Consider the following 26,247-nt stretch of genomic DNA (forward strand, 5'->3'; position numbering starts at 1 on the left):
GCAAACACTAGCAGAACTCTTATGAGTTTTGAAATTGAAAATTTGTTGTGAGACTACTGAAAAACTGTATATCAAATGCAATTCACTTTCTTCATTTTCTGATATTGTGTGTCTGATATGTTTACTTTTATGGAAGTAATTATTGGTGAGTCAGGTGGATTTAGCACATTGGTATTATTTTTGTAAAGCAGCAGGGTTTCTTTGATACTTTCTATAGACTGCCATTACAGATGCTGCTGATTCCCCAAATGGTTCAGTGTTTCCTCCACAATCTAATTCTGGTCAGGACAGAAAACCCACTAGGACAGCACTGAGAGTCAGACTGTGCTTCGTCATGTCAGAGGTGTACCACATCGGAGGTGGATGGCATCTTTAATCTGATTGTGATTAAAGGTCAGTTTATATTGGTCCATAAAACTAGTGTGAGTGTGTGTATGTTTGTGTGTTGATGCATGAGTGAAAGTTTGAGAGTAGAGTGGGGGGCAGCTGTGAGAATATTTTTTCATTTGTTTGAACATTTTCTATTTGTTCAGCTGAGAGGCTTATCATGTTGCATTCACATTGTGTTTACTCTGAAATTCAAACAGCTGAAATCAAGTCTGGCTTTCCTTCTGCTCAATCTGTTTGACAGCCGTGCGTGTGTGTGTTTGTTTGTGTTTGTGTATCTGTTTTTTATTTGTATGTGCATGTGTGGTTGTGTGTGTGTGAGAGAGAGAGACAGAGAGAGAGAGGGAGAGAAAGAGAGAGAAGGACCAAAAAGAGGGAGAGATGTGGTATTTTACTTGATGGCCTCACACATATCCAAGCCCATCTTCACACAGTTCCTGGCGTGGTGAGGCAGAGACTCAGGCAGACCGGACACACAGTAGTAACAATCTCCCAGGATCTTGATTCGCATGCACTCGTTCTCCTGAGAGAGAGAGAGAAAGAAAGAGAGAGAGAGAGCGGTAACGAGGAGGAGTTATCAACAGTTCCACACACCACATGACTTTTACCATGCTACCATATTGGAAAAATGATTTTTCTCACACACGCACAGACACAGACGCGCACAGTTTCATCCATCGAGCCCAAAAACCAGACACCCACACACACAACACATCAGCTCTTTTTCCACATGTGGGATGAGTAACAGCTCCTCTTTGGACCGGGTTTATGTAACGGCAGCTCCGTCAGGCGGAAGGACAGAGCTGCCGGACACAAGGCTAGGAGAGAGAGAGAGAGAGAGAGAGAGCCTGACTCAACTGTTTAGGCCTGATGAGCTGTGCACCCATGAGGCCGCGGCCCACACTGCTCCAACCTGCTGCTGAGGTACGACTACGGAGGCCGACTGTGGCCGCGGGACACAGCCGAGGCTAGTTTCAAGGTCGCGCTTCAGATGATTGACATGATAACTAAGACCCAAGGGGGCAGTTGTTGGTCTGAGAAGTGAAGCTCACTTCTGCGTTCAAAAAACTGCAATCCCCACGGCATCCTCTGGGGGCTGGTGTCAGAAAGCAGCATTCTCCATAGACCCCCATGTTAAAATTGCCGACTTTACATCCTCAATAAACATGATCAAAGCCTGGTGTCAGAACGGTTTTTGGTCTCAATCAATAGTTTCTACCCCCCCACACTCTGAGGGGGGTGAATTTTTTTTTAACTCTACCGTTTTACTGTTATTAGGTTAAAACTCTGGTCAATTAGGGCGCGGAAACGTTGAGTGACAGGTCCGAGCAGCTCCGTGGACAGCTGCTTCGAGGCCAGTGGGCGGGTTCTCGGCCGGCCAATCCAACATGGCGCTGTTCAGGCCGCCATATTTGAGTCACAAAAACGACTCCCCAAAACCAATGGGTGACGTCACGGATGCTACGTCCATTCTTTTTACAGTCTATGCTAAGACCCGCTCTCTCTTCCTGGCTGTCTGGTAAATAACTTATTTGTGCACACTATTCAGATGAAGGATGAGCTGGCTTCCGGTAACATTAGCTGAAAGCACACGTTGAGAAAACATGTTTGTTTATGTTGTTAACCTTTAATATCACGGTGTAACTTCAGATAGAAACCGACATCAACCCTAACCCTTAAGACGTTTACTGGAGTTCTGGATATTAAAGGATTTTTATATCTTAATTGAAGTTTTTCATGGTTTACTGGGGCATTAGTGGTTTATTTATCCACAGTCTATAAACCCAGCCTCACACTGCCTTCTCGATAAAACTGAAAATTAAGAATTACTGAAGGTTGTTTAAATTCTAACTTGGCTTGATTTTTCTGCTCTTATTAAAAATCTGCAGGCTGTGCTGGTGCAGTATCATGGTGCATTATACTGGAGAGAGCTGTGAATATTTTCTGTACCTCACACTGTACAGGGGAGCAACACCAACCAGCACTTTGCAATCCAATACAAGAGGACAACGAAATGCAGCCTCATAAATTACACCAGAATTGAATCAAGACCTCTCTGGAACGGAGAGGTTTTCACACAGCTGTAATGAAATATTTTTTCCTGAGAGAACGTGGCCAACCCGGGTCATTCATTTCTGCTGTGAGACACACATGGTGTCCCCTCTGTGTGAGGTGAGTGGTATGAATAGGATTTTTGAGTTTACCTTTGCGATCTGGTCAAACTTGCCAAAGAGCTCATTCAGCATGTGCACAAGTTCACCTGGAGAGCAGTCACTGGCCAGCCTGGTGAAGCCCACGATGTCAGCATAGAGAATGCTGCAGGAACAACAAACAGGGCAATTAGTGTTATTACTGAACAACACAACCATGAAATAACACAGTTTGTTCCTTAACTAGATTTTCATTATCCTCTATTAGACGAGAAGCATCGTGTTTGTCACTGTTGGGACATTTTATTAGCAGAGCAACATGTGTGCAGAGCACTTTGATACTTGCTCTACATAATGTGATTACTTTGAATTCACCTGTGCTGTTCTCCACAAATACACCGAGTTACTGATGAGAAGATATCTGACTACAGGTGAAGACTTTGAGGTTGGACCTGGAAAATGTTCTGCTCAGGTTTAAAATGTTATTTAAAAACAACAATGCAACACAGACACATTTTGTGTTTGTAACTACAGTGTAGGTAGGTAACTCAGCTGGACCATGCAAATACTCTGATTATTTACATCACCATCAAAGCAACAAAAGCAAATATCAATCCCACCAATACAAACATCTCTCCAAACATTAGGTCTCCAGCGAAGGGGAGAAGTCAACAGAGAAGAAGACTGAGTATTTTCCAGAGAAGAAGACAGGTGTTTCAGCAGGGCTCGACGGTGCGAGCACCTCGTCACAAATGCTAGTAAAAAATAGATGTGTTGTAATTCAAATCAAAAAGTGAAACTAACACATTATATATACCCATTACACACAGAATGAAACATTTATTTATTCAGTTTATTTTAATAGTAATAATTATGGCTGACATTAAATGAAGACCTAAAATTCAGTATCTCCAAAAATTTAAATATTACAAAGGACAACCCCCCCCCCCCCAGACAATTACTGGTCCTGACCAGTTTGCATCCCTGTTACAAAGCTATGAATTGAATTGTTTTGCTTATAAATGCCTCCTAATTGACCTTATATCACTTTATTAAAGAAAAACACATTATTTGGTAACTTTTCGTGCCCCTAAATTTATTTGTGTGCTACTACATTTTTCAACTTAGTAGAACACGTGCTACCTGGGAAAACGCTAAGCGTCAAGACCTGTGTTTCAGCAAATGCAGAAATCAATGACCTCTTGACTGGAGCTCCAACATCCCTCATTGAAACATCTGAAACAGCCTTTGCATTTACAGCCTCATATAAAACCTTTTTTGGTCTCTATGTGAATTTCTGTATAACTGACCTGTGTGAGTTTTACTGAAATTAGACATAATTGAAGGTGTCGCCACTTAAAGTGACAGGTGGGTGAGTGAATGCCTTTTGCAGAGCCATATGTACTGATGTTGGGAATTAGCCAGAGTCAGGCGCTGCTAAAATTACACTATTCAGAAACACTATGGCTGACATCAAAGAGTCTATGGTGAAAACACAATCAAGCCTGTTTCTCTACTTCAGCACCAGTTCTTCCAGCTGCAGACATGATGGTGGGGGCAGTGGCTGGTGTCTGGCTCTTCACTAACTGTCTGGTGTGGGAGGATCCCAGCGGAGGCGCACTGCCACCTGTCCTTCAGAGTCAGGTCTTTGTTCTAGAGAGATTGCCCTCTTCACTGGAGCTAGACCATGTGAGAATTTGTTATTATTGGACGGATAAGAGGCGGATCAACATGAGGATATACACGGAGATATGCACACAATAACCCACACCCGAGGCCCACTTAAAAGGACCACAGTGATACTGTTTCTTCTGTGATGGAAAACCGGATTTTAGAGGACATTCTCTGGAGAGGCTCTTGTGCTAAGCCTGGATTTGTGTACTCTGCTCTGTTTCTATGAACTCCCACAATATCGAGGAGGATGTCATTGAGAAAGGAAGAGACTGGCTTCTCTTCATTTGGCAAAGTGACCTCCGAGTACAATGGAGGTGGATTAACTCTGAATTGAATTTTGCCATGACAGAGAAAAAAGGGGCAAGGAGATAGGGTGCAAAGAAGATGGCTAGAAAAGGAAGGAAGAGCGGACAAGGAGAGGATATAAGGAGATGATTATAGCTGCTGCGCAGCGATGGGTCGGGTCCGGGCTACTTTTGGGCAAATTTAGGCAATTCTGAGCAACAAACAGGAGAATAGGAAGACAAGACAGTTGTCCTTATAATGTCCAATTTGCATCAGTTGAGGATTGAACCCACAACCTCGAGAACCAAAGACCGTTGTCTATCGCACTGAGCTAATTGACAAGTGGCAGTTCAACAGTGGCTTCACAAATTGACTAAGCCATTCACTGTCGTGTAGGCAGATTTGAAACCACAGTAAAAAGAAAAATCAGTTTTTGAGGTAAAATAATGATATGTATTTGTCAAACATCTACTATGAGTCTAAGATGTTAGGAGCCTTCGCACATGGTCCAGTCCAAGCTATTTGGATTTTTAAATTTAGAAGCTTGCTGTGATGCCACCATTAGGACAATTGTCTTGTGTTTTGTGTTGAGGACATCTGACATTTTGATCTGTCATCATCATCATCACCCTTGCTGGGTCTCGAACTCACAATCTCTGACACCAAGAACCAGCTCCTAACTCGCTGAGCTAATTGGCTGGTAGTGAGACCTGCTGTGTAGCTTCATTTATCCACTCAGGTGAGTCAGTGCCCGGGCAGCTGTTGTGATGAAATGGTCAAAATGTCAATAATTCAGTCATCTAAACAAAAATCTGATAATACATAAATTGCATCTTGACAGCATGGAAATGTTGGTGATTTGTTTTTAATGATAAGTGTTTTGCTTCATAAGAGAAAATATGATGTTTAAAAATTCCACACTCACATTGACTGCAGTTGTTCCCATGAGAGCAGAATTCAAAATATTCTCAAAAATTCAGTTTTTGAATTAAAATTCTGATATTTGCTAAACTTCATCAAACATGACTCCAGAATATTGTCATTTTTTTTCAGGAAGTTTGAAAACGTATTTAGCAAGAATTTGATGGTATATGTTTACAGTACTGTTTACAGTCAAACGTTTTCATGCACTGTAGGCTCAATTTTTGCTTAATCAAAAATCCGAGAAACAAGTTTTGTGGAGGACGGTCTGGAGATGCTCTGTAGCAAGTTTGGTGTCAATTGAGCAAAAATTGTGGGAGGAGATACATTTTAAAAGTTTTACAGTTATTGAAAAAAACAGAGTGATGGACTTCATAATTTGTAATAAGTTTAAGTGGACAAAAGTTTCAGCAGTATTGAGGCTACATTGTGGTGAAGTTTCAACACTGTAGCATCTACCGTTGGTTTGGTAGGAATTTTTAAAGTTTTTAAATTTAAACGCTTATTGTGCCCCCCTTAGGAGGGGGGGGCACATGTCCTTGGAGTTGAGTGAATCTGGCATGGGGTCGGATGTTTCTGTGAAGTTTGGTGAGTTTTCATCCATGGGAAGTATGACTTCCTTGGAAGAAGAAAGAAAGAAAGAAAGAAAGAAAGAAAGAAAGAAAGAAAGAAAGAAAGAAAGAAAGAAAGAAAGAAAGAAAGAAAGAAAGAAAGAAGAAGAAGAAGAATTCCTAGGAATACAATAGTGTCCTGGCAGCTGCGCTGCCCGGACCCTAATAAGAGGAGCTGTGAGTGTAGGGGCAATCCAAATGTGAGAGGGGTGGGGATGAGCGGTGACAAGAGGGTGGACAGGATGGTATAAAAGCAATCAAGCGCAGAGATGAGAGCAGAAAATAATAACCTTTGTCACGGGGAAGGCATAGATAAAGGAGGAGGAATCTCACCTGACATTGGTGTGCCGCTGCACATAGAGGTTGTGGAAGTTGTTGGTGCTCTCGGTTCTGCCAAAGTTGGGCCCCTGCAGCCTCTGGATGATCTCGGCCTTCATCACTCGGGCTATATGAGCCGGCAGTAGGGACAACAGCAAACGCTCCTTCAGACAGAGAGACGGGATGATGATGAATGGATAATACTGTTAAAGTCATACTGTATAGAAAAAAAACTCAGATTCAATGGCTTTTAACTCAATGTACCTCAACATGTTTCACCTTTTAAGTCTGTGTGTGTGTGTGAGTGAGAGAGAGAGAGAGAGAGAGAGAGAGAGAGAGAGAGAGAGAGAGAGAGAGAGAGAGAGAGAGAGAGAGCGGTAGACAGATTTTGTGAATTCTTCTTTCTTCTGTTCTTTTCTATTCTGCACTGTTCTGCTCTATTTCATTGTGAACAATTCTATCAATGTAATTATGTGCATGCACTATTTTAAATGTCATTACACTGCTGGACCTGAATAACACATTTTGTTCCTTCATGTTCTTAATTGTTGAATGAGAACCTAGCACTCTAATCCAATCTGTAGTATTCCATTCTGTAACAAATCTATATTCTATTCTGTACTATTCTATTCTATGCTGTTCCATTGTACTGCTTTGCATTCTGATCTGTTCTATTCTTCCCCTCCAATGCTCCATATAAATATAGCCATTGTCATCCACAGCTAATATTTAACCGCCTAAATAGATTTTCCTTCGTCCTCTTAATGATGGTTCATTGTGGCTAATTTTTCAGCTCGGAGCACAGGAAGCCGGAGTCAAGAAGGGAAGAACTGAGGCGCAGAAAAGCAATGGAGCGCGATCTGTAGATCTGTGCATTAAATTGAGATTATGGTGAACAGTAGATGAAACTTGTTAGTGATAATTAACAGGTTAATCTCACATGTCTTGAAATATTCATTCAGTCATTCATTCATTCATTAATCGATTACCAAACAGTGCAAACCTGTTTCAGTCAAAGGTGAGAAAAGCAGCCTGAGTGTGAACATTGCCGTTCATCAGAACACATGTGTTGCGTCTGACCTGCACTAATGCAGTCGAGTGTGTCTCATTACCACGTCTACTTCAGTGGATTTCTCTCTGTGTCATTTGGAGACTGCATTGTTTTGCATAATTGTGACTATTCAAAGATGCTGTTTGACCCTGAGATGCCTACAGCAGAGTGCTGCTGTTGATGTTTCAAGAAAGTTGACACATTCTCTTCTCATCAAGTTCTACTAAAGCAGCAATGGAAATCAGAACAAGACGTGTCATTGTGTAGTATCACTGGTAATAAGAAAAGTAGAACCAGAGTTGTGCGCTCCATCACCCATAGCTGTTGTGTAACCATGCAAGTTCTTTTTTTTTGTTGTTTTTTCTTTTTTTCTTTTTTTTTTTGCTTTGATTTAGCACCATGCACGTTGGATGGAGGGTTGTTTGAGGGTGATTGTGGTGCGCGTGTGCATGTGTGAGTGTGTGGGCAGAGGTGTGGGTGTGTGTGCATGTTAGAAAGAGTGAATAGCTGCCTGAGGGGGTGTGACTCATAAATGCAGCTCTCAGCAGAGAGGGTCATTACATTGTTCACACACCGCGGGCTCATTTCCTAAAACACAGCAGCAAATTAAGTAGAGAGAGGGGCTCTGTGTGGATGGAGAGGGGGGGTGGTCTAAAAATAGAAACCCACACCACCCGCACTTATTTACTTATTCAGCACTGAAGCAATATGAGCACTATACTGAGAGCATGCAGAGGGGGTATAATAGCCTGCAGAGAAGTAGCTTTGTTAATCATGTGTTTGATTAATGAACTAAAGTGATCTGTATTCAGCTGTTGAAAGAGATTTGGTGGTGTTTAGTTATGTGCTGACATTTGTGTTGCATCCTCACACATTATTACCACACACACACACACTGGTGAAAGTGTGTGGAAACATATGCCAAAAAACATTTACAATTATTCAAATACCATCTACTGCAAACAGACTTGTGAGCTGCAATAATAAATCTAAATTCACTGAAAAAACAAAAACAAATCAAATAACACTGTGTAGCTAGCTACTTGTAATATTTCCACAAAGAAATGAATTTTACAATTATGTATTCATGATGAATTATGTATTTTGCGATTCATAGAAAAATTACACCTTTTACAATTCTACAAAACATCCCTACTGCGTTGACCACCAATTATTAATGTGTAATTTCATGTGTGATTTCCCTTGTTGGAGAGAACAGCTAATGTCAGGGCAAAGGCGGTAATGTCAAACAAATGTCACTGCATAATGCCTCTTTAGACATGATCGACTTACCAACTTGTCAGCCCTGACAAAACTAAGAAGTGAAATATTTTGGCTGTAAAACATCACAGACTGTGACTGTAACTCTAAGAGAGAAGCGGGAACAACACGAGTTCACAGCGATGCTAGCAGTTTAATTACAGGCTTTACACATTTAGACATTAATTGAGTGTTGATGTTTCACAGAGAAAATGTGAAAAAGTTACAGAATATACTTCACTCCCAGAGCACTAAAAACTAAAAGTAGCCAAAAAAAAGGCAGGAAAATATGTCATTCCTACTCAAGAGAGGAGTCAATGTTTGAGTAACAGCAGTGTCTGCAGCTCTGCTAGCATCTCTGAGGCACTCATCAATCCACTAAAGGTTTTTTTGAACTTTTATATGGCACTTATTTTTTCCTTTTGTCTCTCTTTTGTAGGTGCCCATCTTCAAATTAGTTTAGCATGTTAGCACGCTAAAATTCGCTAATAAGTACAATGGGGAGCATACAGTACGTCAGTCTGACTGCCCAAAAGTCTGACCGCTCATTTCTCCGACTACCCATTTTTATCCGAGTTATTCTACAGTGTTACGGTTAGGTTTAGGGTTAGGGTTACTTAAGTCGTCGGAGAAATGGGAGGTCAGACTAATGGACGCAGAAACAGAGAAATGTATGGTCGGAAAAATAGGAAGTCGGAGAAATAGTCGGACAGACGTCATGCGCCGCTGCATAATGAGGGGACATGAAAGTCTGGACCAGGTCTTACATCAAATTCATCCGATATCTGTTCAGTCATTTCAACCAAACTATGGCAATAGGGCTAGATGAACTCTCAAAGAATCATCAAAGTATTAGCTTTTAGCCTCTGTTGGATTGTGTAGGCTAGTTTTATGGAAATCCGTGCCAATGCTAACCATTGCTAGAGTCACACACAAAGTAGCTTTTCTTTTTGGTTAGGTATTTTTGGTTACATCTATTCTACATAGAAAACACTAAGAGAAAAATCCAGAAGAGACAACTATCTTTCTTTTGGTTCAGTTATTTTTCAGGCTTTTGCTGTCATTTCAGAGATAGTGGGAGACAGACAGCAAAATTGGGGGGAACAGTGAGAAAAAGAGGCTCTCACAAAGCAAAGGGCCATATGACTAAAAGTCCAATAAGCAGGTAGTAAGTGATGTAGGTTGTTGTACCACCAGCCCGTACCAGGTGCATGGTTACACACTACATTTCCTTGTCTCTCTCACAGAACACAGTGTCCGTCTCTGAGCCTATTTATTTACTTCCAACTGTAACTACTTAGACGTATTATATATCTTTATATATCTTTATTAGGGGCAGGTCTTTAGATCAAACTCCTTCTGTTTGATATGCAGAATTGCTCATAGGTACTAAAGCCCTGTTACCAATGACTTCTCTCTCTCCTGCCCTCTCTGCTCTCTGTGTTATATTTAGCTCTTCCTTCGCCTCCTTTAGTAATAATGATACATGAAATGAGAGGTTTATTTGCTATAATAGAGGATCAGTGTATTGAAGCACTTCTCTGCTTCCCTTCTGTTCAGGGGAGAAGGGACCAGAGCGACTCGGTAGACTGCACTCCACTGAGCAGTGGTGGCGATGTCTTCACTAAGTCAGTCAGTCAGTCAGTCAGTCAGTCAGCAACATTTATTATTATAGGGCTGGAACCACTGTTATCATCCAGCCAAAAAAATGAGTTAATCTGTACTGAGAATACAGAGACACTAACAAGTTAATGCCTCATGTGGCTGTAACTGAGGTGTTAGACTGTTATTTGTGAAAGTTTTATTTAGTAGTTGTGCTGGAACCTTGCGGGCCCCCGACCCCGACCGCCTCCAGGAGGTGGTTTGGCCCATCGGATCACAATCCGTCCTCAATGCACCCTGGTTGCCTTACTTTCAAGTGGTCCAGCTCTATCTGACTGCAGTCTGATCACTGAGAATGCATGTTAATACCAGTTTTAAACAGGATTGACATTTACCTTGGCCGCACCGGTGTATAAGCCGCACCCAACTATTTAGATGGGAAAAAAAAGGAAAAAAGTGCGACTTATACACCGAATTTTACGGTATATCAACCCTGGCCATAGAATGTAAACATGTACCTGTTGGTGCTTCTCAAACTCCAGCTTGATGGGCGACTTGATGCAGTTACAGGTGTCTTGGTAGGTCTGTTTGAGCGCCAGGTCCATCAGATGCTTGTGGTACGCCCCGGCCAGGTTACCACAAGTGAAGATGATCACATTGGCCAAGATCTGACAAACACAGACACACAAATAATAAAGCGCTGCACTAAGATAATGTTATAATAATGTTAGGAGGTATATGCACTTTTAATTTCCCCACTATCTGCCTCCTTCCATTTACACCTATATTACTGCCTCGTAAAAGCAGACCAGAGCACACACTGCGACGTGGCTTGTCCACCACTGTGTCAACCTCAAGCTCTTTTAAATGTGGCCTTGAATATCAATAGGTTGTTCTTGTTGCTGTATCCAAGGGCAATGGACGTCTTAGAGCATGTTTTATTGTTGGTGTGCTTTTCCATTGTGTATGTGTGTGAGAGAGACGCAGAAGAGAGACTATAAGATGATGACTGTTATCAGCGTGTTGACTCTGGTGGTTGATTAGAAAGACTCACAGTGTGAGCTTGTGAGTGTGTGTGTGTGTGTGTGTGTCAGCCTCAGACATGCATGTGAAAATCAGTTCATTTTACTGCGTTATCTGGCCTGTTTGTATCTGCAGCATCCACCTGGAATCATTTAAAACTAACATTGAAACTACAGACACTTGTGTCTCTGGGTCAGTTTTAAACTATGATAACAAACTCCTCTGTCTATGAATGCAAAGGTTTTTAATGGATGAAACTGTCTTTTGTGTTCTTTCCTTCTTTAAAGGTACATTGTGTAAGTTCTTCTGTTATCTATTCACAAAAATCGATTATTTGGTTCAAAAGTGCGTTTTTCATTCATCAATAATTACCCCCATCAACAAACTGAAGTGTTCCTTTCAGCTCTGAATTTGCCGTTCATATCATTCATATCTCCATGGAGCGGGTAAGCTTGGTGCTGCTGCCATGTGGTGTCTCCATGTTTTTACCTTCAGTGGCAGCGTGACGGTAGGAAACCACGGAAACTCAGCGGAGACACCGGAGCTGTCGGCTCAGGTCGAGGTGGCGTCTGTGAAAAGTCACCGCGGTAACGCAGTGAAGACTGTGAGGACTGCACCAGTCGGAAAAACGGCCGTCGGTAACAAACCAGATGTCATTTTAGTCCAGAGAAAGTCAGTAAAACATGGGTCAGGTCAACAACACAACATCGCCATGAAGACATATTGTCACGTGTATTGTTTTGCCTCGTGCTGACGGACCACTTGTTTACATAGAGGCTTGTTTAGGCCAGTTACCTGCAGCGGCTGTTGTCCATCTGCCATCTAACCGATTTCACGTGAATGCAGCATGAAAAATATGCGATCTACAACCGCAACGCTAGATGGGAGTAATTCCTACACAATGTACCTTTAACTTGTGCTGTGTTGTTGTATTTGTATTTTGTGTTGTAAATATCTGGTCTATACTCTTGACATCATTGGCTTGCTCTCAATGATTCTCGAGATTAAATGAAGGTTAAAAAAAAATACATATATATACACACAGTATATATATCTGATTTGTTTCACAGATTACATTCCTCTGCTACTGGTCAATGTTGTATTTGCTATATCAATGCACAATCTGGTATTATGAGGATTGTGTTTTGTGGTGGGACTTTCTGTGTCAAGGGTCCTTTGAATTAGAGCCAGTGTTTTAAGAGCTGCTCCCGAGTACATTAAAAGACAGTTTGTTGACTCAGGAGACTTCTCTGAATGTGCTGTGTCATGTTGATACAGGATGAGTTCACAGTTTTATGGGCCTCACCTTATTAAAATGTTGTACCTCATCATTTTTAATCGTGCATGGACAAACCTCACCAATTTAAATTTGATAAACTGACCCCTGTGCTGCAGAAAACAAGAGCAGTGACGCAAACACCGAGGGCCTTCGGAGAACTTAAAACGGGAAGCATCATCTGCAGCAGGATGTTGTGTAAGAATGTGGCTTTCAACAGTCTTTTTCATGTGGCCGTTTGAAGGTTTGAGTTTGGACGGCGGTCTCGCCTTTACCTGCCAGACCAGAGGCTCCAGCTCTGTGACGGTGTTGGCCAGACAGACGCTGAGGGTGATGGTGTGCGAGAAGCAGGTGACGGCGCTGGCGATAATGGCCCCTCTCATGGAGAAGGGCAGCATGGTGTAGACGACGAAGACGATGAACAGGAAGAAGGACACCTGGAAAATGAAAAGAGACGGGAAGATGTCAGCAGGTAAAAGCGGACACATCTGTCCAAAATAAACCACATCTTGATCAATCTGGTTCTTGGAAATATTTCCAGGTCAGGGTTTTGGCCAGAAAATGACCACAGAAGTTTACTTGAATCACATTACTGGCTGTGATTGAATCCCACCAAAGATTAATGTCCTGCGTCTTTCCTCTGTGTCCGCTTTTTTTTTTTTTGTCTAAATACAGAACACAGCGAGTCGAGAGTTGAGTTTGCTGCCCACTCTTCCTCGCAAAAAGATCCGACCATAAACCGCTGATCCTGTGATAAATGATCAGAGGTGAGTGGGCTGCTCACTTAGTTTTACCAACAAAAAAAAAACACTTGCAAAGAAGATCCAAACACATCGACACATCAGAGCAGCACCAAAATACTGACGTTTGAAACACAAAATGCTTCTGGGAATCAATACAAGACTGTGCTGTACTTTGGAGCTAGCTGCATGTTTACTCTGATCTTCCTCTTTCCAGACTTCATCAAAGCTTCTTCCCATCTCTGCTCCGAGTGTGTGTACAAATGTGTGTTGTTGTGTTGTTCAATACCTTTTGCTTTAACCTCCTACCTCGTCCCTGTCCACTTCCCCTGCTGTCAGTCCAGCCCTTCCTGTTATGGTGGCCGCATGAACTCTGACCTTCCTGCCTATCTGTTTATTTCCTGCGTCTATCGGGTTGAAAGAGTTTGTCTGCAAACAGTAATCGAGTAAACTGAGACCCGCGGTGCGAAGTCGCTCCTGCTCCCTGAAAACAAACTCACAATTCTTGCTGTTATCGGATACACAGGATGTAAATAAGGAGACGCTTCTATCCTGCGACGCTCCGTCTTCCGGCAGCATCCGGGAAGAGCTCCTCACATGCTCCTATGTGTTTATGACATCAACATCGCCAACGTCTCTTTGGCAGCAGGCAGGGTTTTCTCTCGGTGCCATGTTTTCTCAAGCAAAACACGACAAGAACATTGGATGAAGTAGGTGATTGTTTGGTTGACAGAGTTCCTTCTAAAACGAGACCTGAACACAGAGAACAGAGAGGGAGGCTGTTTGTGGAGGCTCAGACTTTTTGTTGCTAGGGGAACCAACATAGGAAGGGATGCTGACGTCGGAGCAGATGTGGTGTTTCTTCAGTCCTGTACATTTTGCCACCACCTTCAAACTCCTAACCCTGAGCACAGGACATAGGGCACTGTATGTATGTGTGTGTGTGTGTGTGTGTGTGTGTGTGTGTGTGTGTGTATGTGTGTGTATGTGTGTGTATGTGTGTGTGAGAGACATCCAGCTCTGTTTGGGTGGCTGTAGGAATTGAGAATGGCAGTCCAATTTCAGGTGCGTCACCTGCTCCTGTCTGCGATGCAGGGCAGCCAGACACACTCCATCTACACACACACACACACACACACACACACACACACACACACACACACACACACACACACTCCGGCCTGAATCCTAATACACTCTCTAACACCTCAGGATGAGAGCCGCAGCCATCATCTCTCTTTAGCCTCTTCGATTACTTTTTCTTCTCTCTTCTCTTTTCTTTTGTTCAGAGCGTGCCAGAACCCTCCCTGTGTTTCACACACAAAAAGCGGCACACGCCTGCTTTCCTCCCAACGCAAACACACACACACACACACACACACACACACACACACAGATGCACACACGATAGGCACGCTCGGATAACAACAACACACATCAGAAATGTTTTGCTCTCTGCTCGCTGTAGCGGTGACGAGTGTAAAGCATCTCCGCAGCATTTCGGATGCAAGCACGCACTCTTCTTTGTTTTTCTTTCACACGCACACACGGGTGCAAATCCTAGGGGGGGTGGGACATGTCCCCCCCAAGAAAAATACCCTAAATTATTAAACATTGAAGAAATGTATTTTCAGATTTCACATTTTGGATTCACATCTAAAAAGAAATGATTGAAATGGTGGAACAAATAATGTATTTCTGACTCCATATTCCATCTCTGGTCTCCTCCACTAGAAGGCAACTGAATGGGTAGTTTCTTACACAGATGCCGATGAAATCTAGCCTGATGCATCAGCCGCTTATTTCATTACATTTCAAAAAGCGTCTGAACCTGAGCCATATGGATTCGTTTGCTTCCGGGAGGCGGTTGCTTACATTTGCTTCAACTAATCGCTGCTGCTTGGTGGTCACGTGTGCTATACACCGGTTAAGCTCATAGGTTAATCTTGAGCGCTTGAGTTCAACGTCATCGCCTTCACTTACCCGTCTGTTCGCTGATTGGTCCGTCCGCTCTGGCGGACGGAGCAAACCGAAACGCATTGCTAGTGTCCTGACTACATTGTTGAGGCAAATGAAATTTGCCGGAACCAGTAGGCGGCGCTAGCCTGGCTAGATGAAATCAGCAGGCTTTAAAAAAATGACCTCCCTAATCTTCGGTCTTCATTTTTTGATATTCATCCATATCAATTAATCATGCATAAAGTTCCATACACTGGGAGAAAAGGAAGATGGGGAGAAGAATTGGGGATCTGGGAAGGCGAAAAATAAGAACGTGAGTAGACGTCACATTACATGCCTGAGACCCTTAAAATTATGATTTACTAATATAACAGTTGAGTAAGCAGTGATACGCGCTGTTGGCTGTTTAGGACAAATAAACAAGAAAGTTAGCACAACAAATGATTCCCTGTGCAGTACGTTTGAATGATATGGCGAGCCTCTACCAAGTTGTGATTTGTGGTGGCATGGTATGAGTTGCATACCAAAAAAATCACTTTTTGCCCCCCCCGCCCCAATCCTGACATTGTATCTGCACCCCTGCACACACACATGCACATTTACAGACACACACTCTCACATGCAGGTCAGTGTGAGGTACCAGGTGTGGCAACCGTGTTCCATCTGCTTTCTGGAAAGAGCCGAGGCCCCGACCCGACCGACGGGTGTAATGCAGGGGGGTGTAATGCCGCTGGACTGTATGCGGGCAAGATATTTGCGTGGCGTGTATGTGTATGTGTGTGTGAGAGAGAGCAGGTGATCATGCGGGTGGCGGTGGGGTAGAGGGGTTAAAAGTGAGTGACCGAGCTGAATGCCAGTTACTCTCTCTCTCTGTGTGTGTCCCCCTCCCAGATTAGTGATTAGTTCCGTGTGCTCCATCAGACACGCTGTTCTCTCAATAACCACAATCAATCCAGCCGCACTGAGAGCGCCTGCAATTCCAACTGTTCTCTGTTCAGCAAGTTTCTGCCTCGCGACACGCTCCTCTCAAGCATTTCAATCGAGAGACAGACAGACAGACAGACAGACAGACAGACAGACAGACAGACAGACAGACAGACAGACAGACAGACAGACGCATAGATAGATAGATAGATAGATAGATAGATAGATAGATAGATAGATAGATAGATAGATAGATAGATAGATAGATAGATAGATAGATAGATAGATAGATGTAAGTGGGAGAGTCGTGGAAGCAGAAGAGAATGATTAATAATGCAGGCTGATTATGCTGTCACAGGTGGCTGATGATAAAAATATCTCCATCCCAGAGGAGACAGGGAGGGAGTGGAGAGGAGGAAAGAGGGGAGAGAGAGAGAGGAAATTTGGGCATGGTGGGGTGGGGAGGGGGTTTAGGAGGCGGGAGGGAGACTTAACAGGAGAGGAGGAGGCAGGTGGAGAAGCTGGGGAGAGAAAAATGGGATTTGATGAATAGAGGGAGACAGGGCGCGAGCAGGAGAAAATAGGATTCCTGAGACAAAGAGAGAGAGAGAGAGAGAGAGAGAGAGAAGAGAATGTGGCGCTGGAAACTAATGTGTCTGTCTGCTGATCCGCTCACCTCCAGCTCTCATCAGGCCTCATTAACACTTGTCACACGTGGAATTAATTCTACTATCCTGCCGGCACACTCACACACACTGGTGTATCCGTAAACATCGTGGCATACACATATGCCGTCCCGGGAACGCTCATAAATGCACATGCACGTGTCAAAAGGGAAGACAGTAATTGCCAGGCTGTATTATTCCTAGTCATGTTTTAATTAATGCTTGGCCTGGAAGGGGCAGAGAGACTTGTGAAAAGATGCTCCTTTACGGCGTCAGGATATCCTGCCTAATGCTTGATGCTTTGTTTGGTGTTTTGGCTGCAGCCTGTGGGTCATAACTCTGCTCTAACCTGACCCCCCTCACTAAGCCCCTCCCCCCCCTCCCTCCCTCCCGGCAGCTATCCAAGTCACAGCCCAGTGACCACAACGAGGCTCAACAGGCCCGACATACTTTGGATTTCTCTGCGTGTCGAAGCAGAGCGCGGGGAGCAGCGCTGCCACAGAAGCTTGGCACATTGAGAGTTTGAATGGAGGTTTCTCTTTCTCTTAACTTCTCTGAAACAAAAAAACACCCGAGGTAAAGGACGAGGAATGGAGTAAACGGTGCATTTGTTTGCTGCAACGTGAACAGCAAAAGTGTCTGGCTGTCTGGATCATTGCAGTACTAACCTAACATTCACCCTGTGTTACTTCAGAGGACAGTGCTATTTCGTAACACATTTCTCTGTGGGTTTGAAAATAAGCCTGCAAGGTTAACACTGGCCTGTCTGTCTGGACTGTAACACAAAGCTGTTTTCTGCATTTGCAGCTTCATAATAATAACTATAATTGTATGTAAGTTAGTGGGGTCTAAAGCAGGAGTTGGAATTTTGTTTCATACAGTGTGTATGAGCTAGCCAATGATACATTTCTCATTGGCTCCTCACTTCAAAAGAAACTTTATTTTGCTCTTTAAATGAAAAGTGTCAAAAACAAAATCAACAAATAAAATGAAAAACTAGAAAAATACAGCAACAAATTAAAGCAGAAGTAAGTGGTCCGGTCGTTTTCGCTAATGCTGCGTTCCAGGCAGGCTTTTGAAATCGTAAATTACAGCTTCAAGTCACAACTTACGACTTTGTAGCGTTCCAGGCAACCCACTCGTGTTTTTCCGACCTGTTTTACCGGTGAAAGTCACTATAACGGCCACTCGTAACTTCCGACCGGTGAACTCGTACCAGATCGAACTGGTACGACTTCACGGTCGGAAAAATACGAGTTTCCTTGAACGCACCATAACAGTCCTCGTCCCTACGTCGCCACATTCACGGCGTCCCTTGGCTGCACACACAGCCCTGCATGCCGTTCTCTCTCCTCATTGGATAAAAACTGTAGGATACGTTAAATGTTTTCTCTTCGGCTCAGAGCAGAGCAGAGTGACTGACAGACCCGTGTTTCAGACCAAACACTCTATGTAAGTGATTGCTGTCGGAAGATATAACTATTTAAGACTTATATTAACACAAATATATCACTTACTTCTGCTTTAACAAAATAATGAGATAAAATATAAATAACGGATGGGTGAAGTAGAGTGTACCTTTGTTATGTGGATACTAATGGTGGAAATATGATGTGGGGGTTTGAGACATACACTCAGAGGCTGATTTAACCATCATCTTTTAGCTGCTCTGTGGGATTCTGTCACCGAACTAAATCAGAGTTGGGGTGCTAACAGGCTGAATTCCCTGTGGCTGTGCTCCAGTGGTGCAAGACAAGTATCTTCAAGTGTGAAGATGGAGGCACTGGAGAGCTCCACTTACCTTGTACTGTATGTATTTTTTACTGAGTTATTCACCCACTTGTGTTGGAGCCCAGCCTGTGTTTATGTCATTAAAAATATACCTATATTTTTGCAATTTGTTTTCCTCGTCTGTCAGCGCATAATGTACATTTATACATGAGCCATAATCATTCTGATGAAGATATCGCATTCATGATTTTAACATCCGGCATGCTTTTATATCCCATATAGAAAACTGACCCTGACCACACCATCAAACCTCAGTGGCCTTATTAAATGCTGTGACAGATCTGATCTGTTAACGGAGACCCCTGAAGCAACCGGTAGACTGCAAGTTATGAAACGTGCTGCACAGGAAGAAGTTAATTAGTTATAATACATATAAAAAAGCTAGGCAGTGATACAGTATATAGATTGCAGTATGTGAGGTTATTTTTATTTGTGTTCCTGCTTGATCAGGCGACTGCATGGCAGGACCACATGTTACCTTTACCTTCAGTAATCAGTGAAAACTTCTGATTTAAATAAGGAATAAATGAACTTGTTGTGAGTAAACTTTTCCAAATGAAGTCATACAAGTTTATCTGGAGTAGACCTTCCTCTTTATATTTACGATGTACAAGTCTTCTCTATCTTGAGACAATTACTTAAATCACAAACTGTTTTAAAGGCTAAAATCTGCTACAGATGAACAACAATAGATCCTCTCTGCTGTTTTCACCTCAGGTACCCTAGTTCCTGCACTGTTCACTCTTCCTTTTGGGGAGAGGCACTGAGGAAATTAATGGGACACTATGTGCAGCAACGTGCTACAGCGGCTTTCTACCTGCAATTAGGGGAGAGCATGAGGAGAGAAAAAAGCAATCCATATCTGTTAAGAGCGCATCATCTGTTCATATCCAAAAAATGCATTAGCATTACACAGTAGTATTACACCCTTCATCTCTGTCCCGTACCAAACACAGCACTTCACAGTTCTCATCCAAAGCCTCTTGTCGTGTAGCATCCAATGGGAAACTCACTGTTGAGGAATATGAACAATAAAGCAGGAATCTAACGTGTGTCTTGTGTCTAAATAATAACACAAGATCCAACAAGATCTACACTGCAAGACGAGACCCTACATCTTCACGTCTTCTTCTTTAGCCTCAGTCTCCTATTATATGCTTTTATGATGCTATTACATATATAGGCATCAGATGAATATTTTAAACACTTTCCCAGAGTCCTGGTTTCAAAACAGGTCAACTGGAAACATTGAAAAGACAGTTGGAGACTGACCACAGGCTGTAAATAAAGATGGACGAAATGGGCAAAAGGTAAGAGGTGTGTGAGAGGCCCAGACGTCAGTAGGCTACATGCTGGTTCGTGGTGAACACATGATCACTTAGCCGTCCCTCAAAGAGACCACACCCTCAGTTCTGCATTTAAGCCTTAATAACGCTTAGACGAGAGTGAGTTATGGGAAAATCCAACTCTTGAACAGTTGTGATGAAGGAGGAAATAAGCTATAAACATGTTTATAGCTAATTTGCCAGGCTGTAAAGATGTTTATTTCAGTGGTAAAGCTGGGCATTTCTAAGGGGACTGACTGGTTTCTGGAGTCGGGTGTTCATTTGGCTTCATTTCTCAGCCTCTGAGGTTGTCATTTCAGACTGACATAAGCTGAATTAGCTATGCAGCTGATGAAATCAACGGGCAACAGTTGTTAGTAAAAAAAAAAAAAGGTTTCCTTTATCTAACATTGTCAGAAATCAGGGAAACAGTGTATCAAAAATGAATAATCATTAAATACAAATAAATATGCCAACTACTACCACTTTAGATGTGTTGGGATGTGTGGCATGAGCATGGCAGAATGTTTCGATGCATTACAGCCGCATCACATGATCTACAGTGGAGGTGCTGCGGCTGTGTCGTGTGATCTACAGTAGACACTCGGTCTATTGCCTGTTTTTCACGCATGCTATGCACCTGTTCTACCAGAAAAAGAATAAAAGCCTGTTGATGTTGTACTGACATCACACGCTACATTGCACACAACACACAGCTTCCACTATAGATGTCTCCGTCTAGGTTGAATCTGCATGAACGGATGGAAAACTTGACCAGAAGGGGGGTGAGGCTTAGCAAATCCTCAACTGAACTGTTGCACACCCACACGTCCACATCCAGACGTGTGGCGGGTACAACCAAACGCACAGATCTTCTTTCAGACACACACACAAAACAAACACACGTTTATTTACCTGGTCCCACGGACTGAGTATCCCTCCTGAGAACATGAACAGGTAACCCAAGGTGACCAGGCAGGCCCATATGAGGAGAGAGAAGAGGCGGAGCATCCGCTTGAAGACTGACTCGATGCAGACGAGGATGAAGATGGACAGGAAGAGGAAGAGAGCGGCGGGCACTGCGATCAGGAATGTCAAGTGGTCCTCTGTTTTCTGGAGAGACAGAGAGAGAGACAGTGGGAGAGTTAGCATTGATGGCAGTATTGATCGTGTTGACTTGCAGTTGCAGGTGAAAGTGATTTTCAGTACACGCCAGGATGCAGCGGTCAACATGCGGAACGTTGTAGTTGTTTTCGAGGCAAATGCAGAGACTGCTTGCCGAAAAACTGCCCCCAGCGGGAACACGCATCAGCGGTTTTGCATGATATTACCTCTAAAACAACTCTGTCTGGTAACGTTGTGTTATTATCTCATAGCGTGGTGAATGTGCAGGTCACAACTGGTCCACCAGAGCGTTTTGGAGTTGTTGGATTGTGTATTTGATGAGTTTGATGAGGGAAAACAAGAAATCCCATGAGCCTCCGTAGCGTAGCTCTGAGCAGCTTGCGGCTCTGCTCCGCTGTTCTAAAAATAGCTTGCACTGATAATTAAAGGTAAAGAACCTACTGCTATGACTATAGGGATTATGGCAATGGGCCAAAAATGTTAAACTATACCTTTAATATAGTGATGAGGACCTTCTGCTGAGCACATTTGTGTACTACCCACTGTGGGAAACAACTGTGAACTCTAAAAAGTCATGTACTCTGAATAACACTGTTGGCATGGAGGAGCAGAGAACGACCAAACCACAGACACAATAAAGGAGCTGTCGGTGGTGAATGTCCCCCCTGTTGCCTTTATAAGACAAGAGGTTATAATGCGTCCTCAGAGCAGGGCTACTTCTTCAGGGCAGATCGGAGCGGAGGCTTTCAGAAAGTGATGAGACAGATGCTCCCCACTGCTGCACTCAGCTCTCAGTGAGTAAAGGAGTTTAGTTTGATGCTGAACACAACATTTCCTCTACAGATACTCGTGGTAAAGCTGGTTATGGTGTAACAGTGTAACACAAACTTTCACTTTCAATAAAATCAATATGTTGCACATTTCCCCTAATTTTTCAAAGTAATGAGGACATCAGCTGGGGTGGGGGGTGGGGGGTGGTGCCCCTTTTTTTCTCACTATTAATAATTTTATTTATTTATTATTTTTATGCACCTTTGGTTTGGTTTGGTTTTGCTTGCACCTTGTTGAAGTGCAAGGTTAACACTATTACTATTATTATTTTGCGATTTAGTTGCTACAGTCAATTTTATACTGTCTCTATTGTCAATTAATGAGTCATGTCTTTCGGTTGTAACTTGTATTCTTGTTAAATAAACATTTGATCACAAAAAAGTAATGAGGACATCATGCACTCAGGAGGCACGACAAGACACGCACTCGCACAAACAGATGAACAGACGGCCTGCAGATCAGCAGACAGACAGTCTGAGCCCAGAGAATGTGCCATAGCATCACTTCTGCGCTCACACTGTCAAAGTCAGCATTTAGAAACTGTCGACACACACACACACACACACACACACACACACACACACACACACACACACACACACACACACACACACACACACACACACATACACTGGTTCTGCCTGTTTGACTTGGACCAGACCTCCCTCATCCACCCACCCTCTCCAGCAGGGAGCCTGCTCCTGACTCTAACTCTAATGTCATGTTTACACAGCAGGAGGACGCACGCTGAACAAAACCGTCGTCCCAACAGCTCAGTTGACTTAAGGAAGAAAGAGATAAAGCTGCTGTGGTTTCTCTTACAGGGCACATACGTTTATTTTTCTTCCTTCTCTTCCATGAGAGGTTATTGATTCTTGTTTCTTGAAACTTTCTAAATCACATTTCCACCAGAACTTTGTAATTGTTACAAGAAAAGGATTTCATATATGAGAAAATCACAGCTGAGACAGTGTTCCCATCATCCTCTATTCTCCATTATCACAATCAGGCTACACTTTCATACATATATATAAATAAACACTATGTAAACACTCAATAGAGACCTCATCACACACACATATACACACACAGATGCAGGCAGGATATAAATCAAGTACTCCCTCAGTCCTTTCTCCCTCTTCAGCATGTGTTAAATTATGGAACAGTGAGCAAAATCACCATCATTTGCTCAAAGAGACTGTGAGCGCACGGCTTCCACACACACACAGCACACTCTCACAGACTTGATCCCACCCGACACCCACGTAAAACCATTTCAAGTAACTCCGAAGTCATGATTGCACCGACAGGTCCGGCAGATGTAAAATGTTGAATTAGCGGCAAGCTGCGGTACGATTAAACGTCACCAATTTTACAGTGAAGTGAACATCGGTGTGGGCACAGAAAGTGCGTTTGTCTCTTTTAACATGTAATTCGTTAGAGCGGTTTTTATGTAACAGGATGAAAAGATGCCACAGGTCCAGCCTTTGAATTTGTGGCTGATTTGACAGTTTACTGACTGACTGGAGCTGCTTGTTGAAAATAGCAAGAAGCTTTTTGGCCGGGGAACGGAGTAGAGGCAGGAAGGGAACATTTTGCTGTGTATTAATGTAGCAGAGGTAGTATGAGTCAGGGTCTGGCGGAGGGATCCCGTGGGACCTGCTTGCTGACACCACGCCAACTATACAGTAAGCCTGAAGCACGGGTTGAATCCCAATGAGGATGTAAGGAAGACTGCAAACTCATAGGAATACCAGAGGGGCAGCTCAGTGACAGAAACCCGTCCTTTGGTGTCAAAACACATTTTGCACACACGCACACATGCACACAGGTTGAGCAGAGGGAGGGAAAAAAAAGAAGCATCCACACTTTTGCACATTTCTCATTGCTGGCCATCTAATCCTGTTAAAATCCCTTTGAAGCCGTTTTAAAGCCATCTCCCTCCACATGGCATACAGGGAGGGAGGTGTGCCTGCCTGCCATAATGTACTGCATTGTCACCCAGAACAATTATTTCCTTTTTTAACCCAGTCTGGCTTTATCCAGCTATTATACTGGGAGGAAATGGGGGAACATGGAGACCCAGCAGCAGCAGCAGCAGCAGCCAGAAAGAGACAGAGAGATGCAGTAATGTAATTACTCAGCAACGAAATAACACAAACACACCAAACACATGATGTCAAACGGTGAGGAGAGGTGGCAGAGGAAGGTGCATGTGTGTGTGTGTGTGTGTGTGTGTGTGTGTGTGTACTTTCTGTGTTTCTGGTGCCTGTTGAATATTTATTCTGCCTCATGAAGCAATACCAGTGGCTGGATTTTCTTCAATCTGCCCTCGGCCTGGTTATGAAAATCATCAATAATCAAAGGAACCTTTCCTCGAGTGATCCATTTGCAGTGTGGGGCAACATCAGGAGACTTTGCTAAACCGGGTCAAAGGTTGCAGAGCATTTGTATAGGGGAGCAGAAAGATTATGATTTGAAATATTAAAGGAGACATATTATGCCTATTTTCCAAAAATTGAAAGAGTTCCCATGTGCCTTAAAGACATGTCTGTGCCATGCTTTGGTCAAAATACCCCAAGGATCAAACATCACAGCTCTTTTCATCCTCTCTAAACAGCTCTGTTCAGAACGGCTGGTTTCAGTGCCTGTCCCTTTAAATGCAAATGAATCACTGCTCACCCTGCCACGCCCCCTTTACCAGTACCGGTCCTCACAGGTAGGGGTGGGATTAAGCAAATTCGAAAACTAATGACATCATTGGAAGACAACTGAGGGAACAGCTCATAAAACTAGTGAACCTGAAAATTACAGATTTTTTGTCAATTCTCACATTTTGGGGGCCGGAAGGCAAGATAAACACCTAAATATAAGTGATATTTCCATAATATGTCCCCTTTAAAATTAGTTGGAAGTATAAAAAGGAGCTTATTTGTCTTTATTGTGGACGTATTGTAAAAAAAAAAAGAAGAAAAGAAAGGAAAGGAAAAAGAATCGGATTGTTTTATATCAGCGGTGGCTGAAGATTGTGTTGACATGAAATGCTGGAATATAATACTGGCTTTATCATTTATTACGGTCTTGAGAAATGTTGTTCCTTCGAGTGTGTGATCATACATCCATTCACCACAGCACCCCGGGGGATGACTTTCTCAGTAGAGAGTGAAGAAACAGTCGTTTCACAATCACACGAAAAAGATGCCAGAGGGCACGAGCGGCAGGATGGCACCGCTGAGAGGATCGAAGCAGTTAGAAACGCATTCATATGAGCGAAGATTCCCACCAGCCGCACATAATACATGAGATACATGTGAAGACAGGCCGTGGAAATATGGTGTCATGGGCACTTTATGGAGCTGTAAATGGATGAGATATTAATTGTAAAAGAACTTCAAGGCAATCAACAACCACAGTTTGTTCTCCAGCTGACGGACACTTTGTTCTTTTTTTTTCCAGTGTGAAAATGATTATTCTGCAACCTTGATGTTTATTACTCTGATTTGTCATTTGTCATCTTTCATCTTAACTTGAGCATGTCGCTAACCTTAATTTCCCCATATTAACACATAATCTTTTCCCTAAACCGAACAACTGATATATCTAAAAAACGATTAATCAGATCAGAAAACACACCCCTAAGACAAACAGGGTTTTCTTTAGATTGTCACGTTGGTACAGGTTCAAGTCATCCTGTAAAAAACTGTTCTGATTGATCTTTCTACAGAGTAAAAAACCCCTGACGATGTCATCACGGTAATATGTGGAGACGAAACACTGGTTACAAAGTGGGCAGTGTGAAGATTTGAAAGAAAGATTTGTTTTTCAATGGATGGACTACTATATAATGAACAAACCCAACCTGAGCTCCACCTTGAAACACAATGGGACCTGTATGGTCGTTCAAGTCACTAGTGCATACTTGCTTTTAAAGCGACTTCTTGAGCTCCATCATACGGGCTTATTCACGTTCTCGACCTCTGCTGTCCATCAAACTATGTCTGGTTTCTGATGATGGAACGAGCTGCTGACCTCTGTCAGAGCGGCGGCCGTCACGTCGTCAAGAATCTCTTGAAGACTCAACACCTCGAGTGTACGCTCTTGGTTGCACTTCTTCACCTGATCTCCTTGCAGCTATGAGTTACAGTAGCACTTAAACACACCGAGCTCTCCTGCGGCTCTAAAGCTTCGGCGGTGCCCCCCCCCCCCCCTCGCGACTGCCAAACGATTCGGCGTAAATCCAAAAGTGACCACAAGCGGACACGAGCGACTCGACACCAGACGCACAAGGCTGGATGAAAGTATTGCATCACGTATCTACCGTATCTATCA

The 26,247-nt window shown here is 43.1% G+C and overlaps 1 protein-coding gene across 5 annotated transcripts in view; it reads right to left on the reverse strand.

The window, feature by feature from the left end:
• The window catches only part of adcy2b (adenylate cyclase 2b (brain)), a 78,015-nt gene that overhangs the window by 45,090 nt on the left and 6,678 nt on the right, over positions 1-26,247 (reverse strand). For all 5 annotated transcript variants that reach the window (XR_015037135.1, XR_015037136.1, XM_085791957.1 and 2 more), the window contains exons 2-7: positions 20,878-21,075; positions 12,834-12,995; positions 10,778-10,927; positions 6,362-6,510; positions 2,592-2,703; positions 783-910 (exon numbers count right to left, since the gene is read on the reverse strand). Coding sequence is in view for 3 of the 5 variants with exons in the window: in XM_085791956.1 (XP_085648082.1) it covers positions 783-910; positions 2,592-2,703; positions 6,362-6,510; positions 10,778-10,927; positions 12,834-12,995; positions 20,878-21,075 (899 nt within the window). In the remaining 2 variants the exon portion in view is untranslated. The remainder of the gene's footprint in view (positions 1-782; positions 911-2,591; positions 2,704-6,361; positions 6,511-10,777; positions 10,928-12,833; positions 12,996-20,877; positions 21,076-26,247) is intronic.

The sequence above is a fragment of the Trachurus japonicus genome, chromosome 11 (genome assembly GCF_045865225.1).
Source record: "Trachurus japonicus isolate A0001 chromosome 11, Traja_1.0".
NCBI lineage: Eukaryota > Metazoa > Chordata > Actinopteri > Carangiformes > Carangidae > Trachurus > Trachurus japonicus.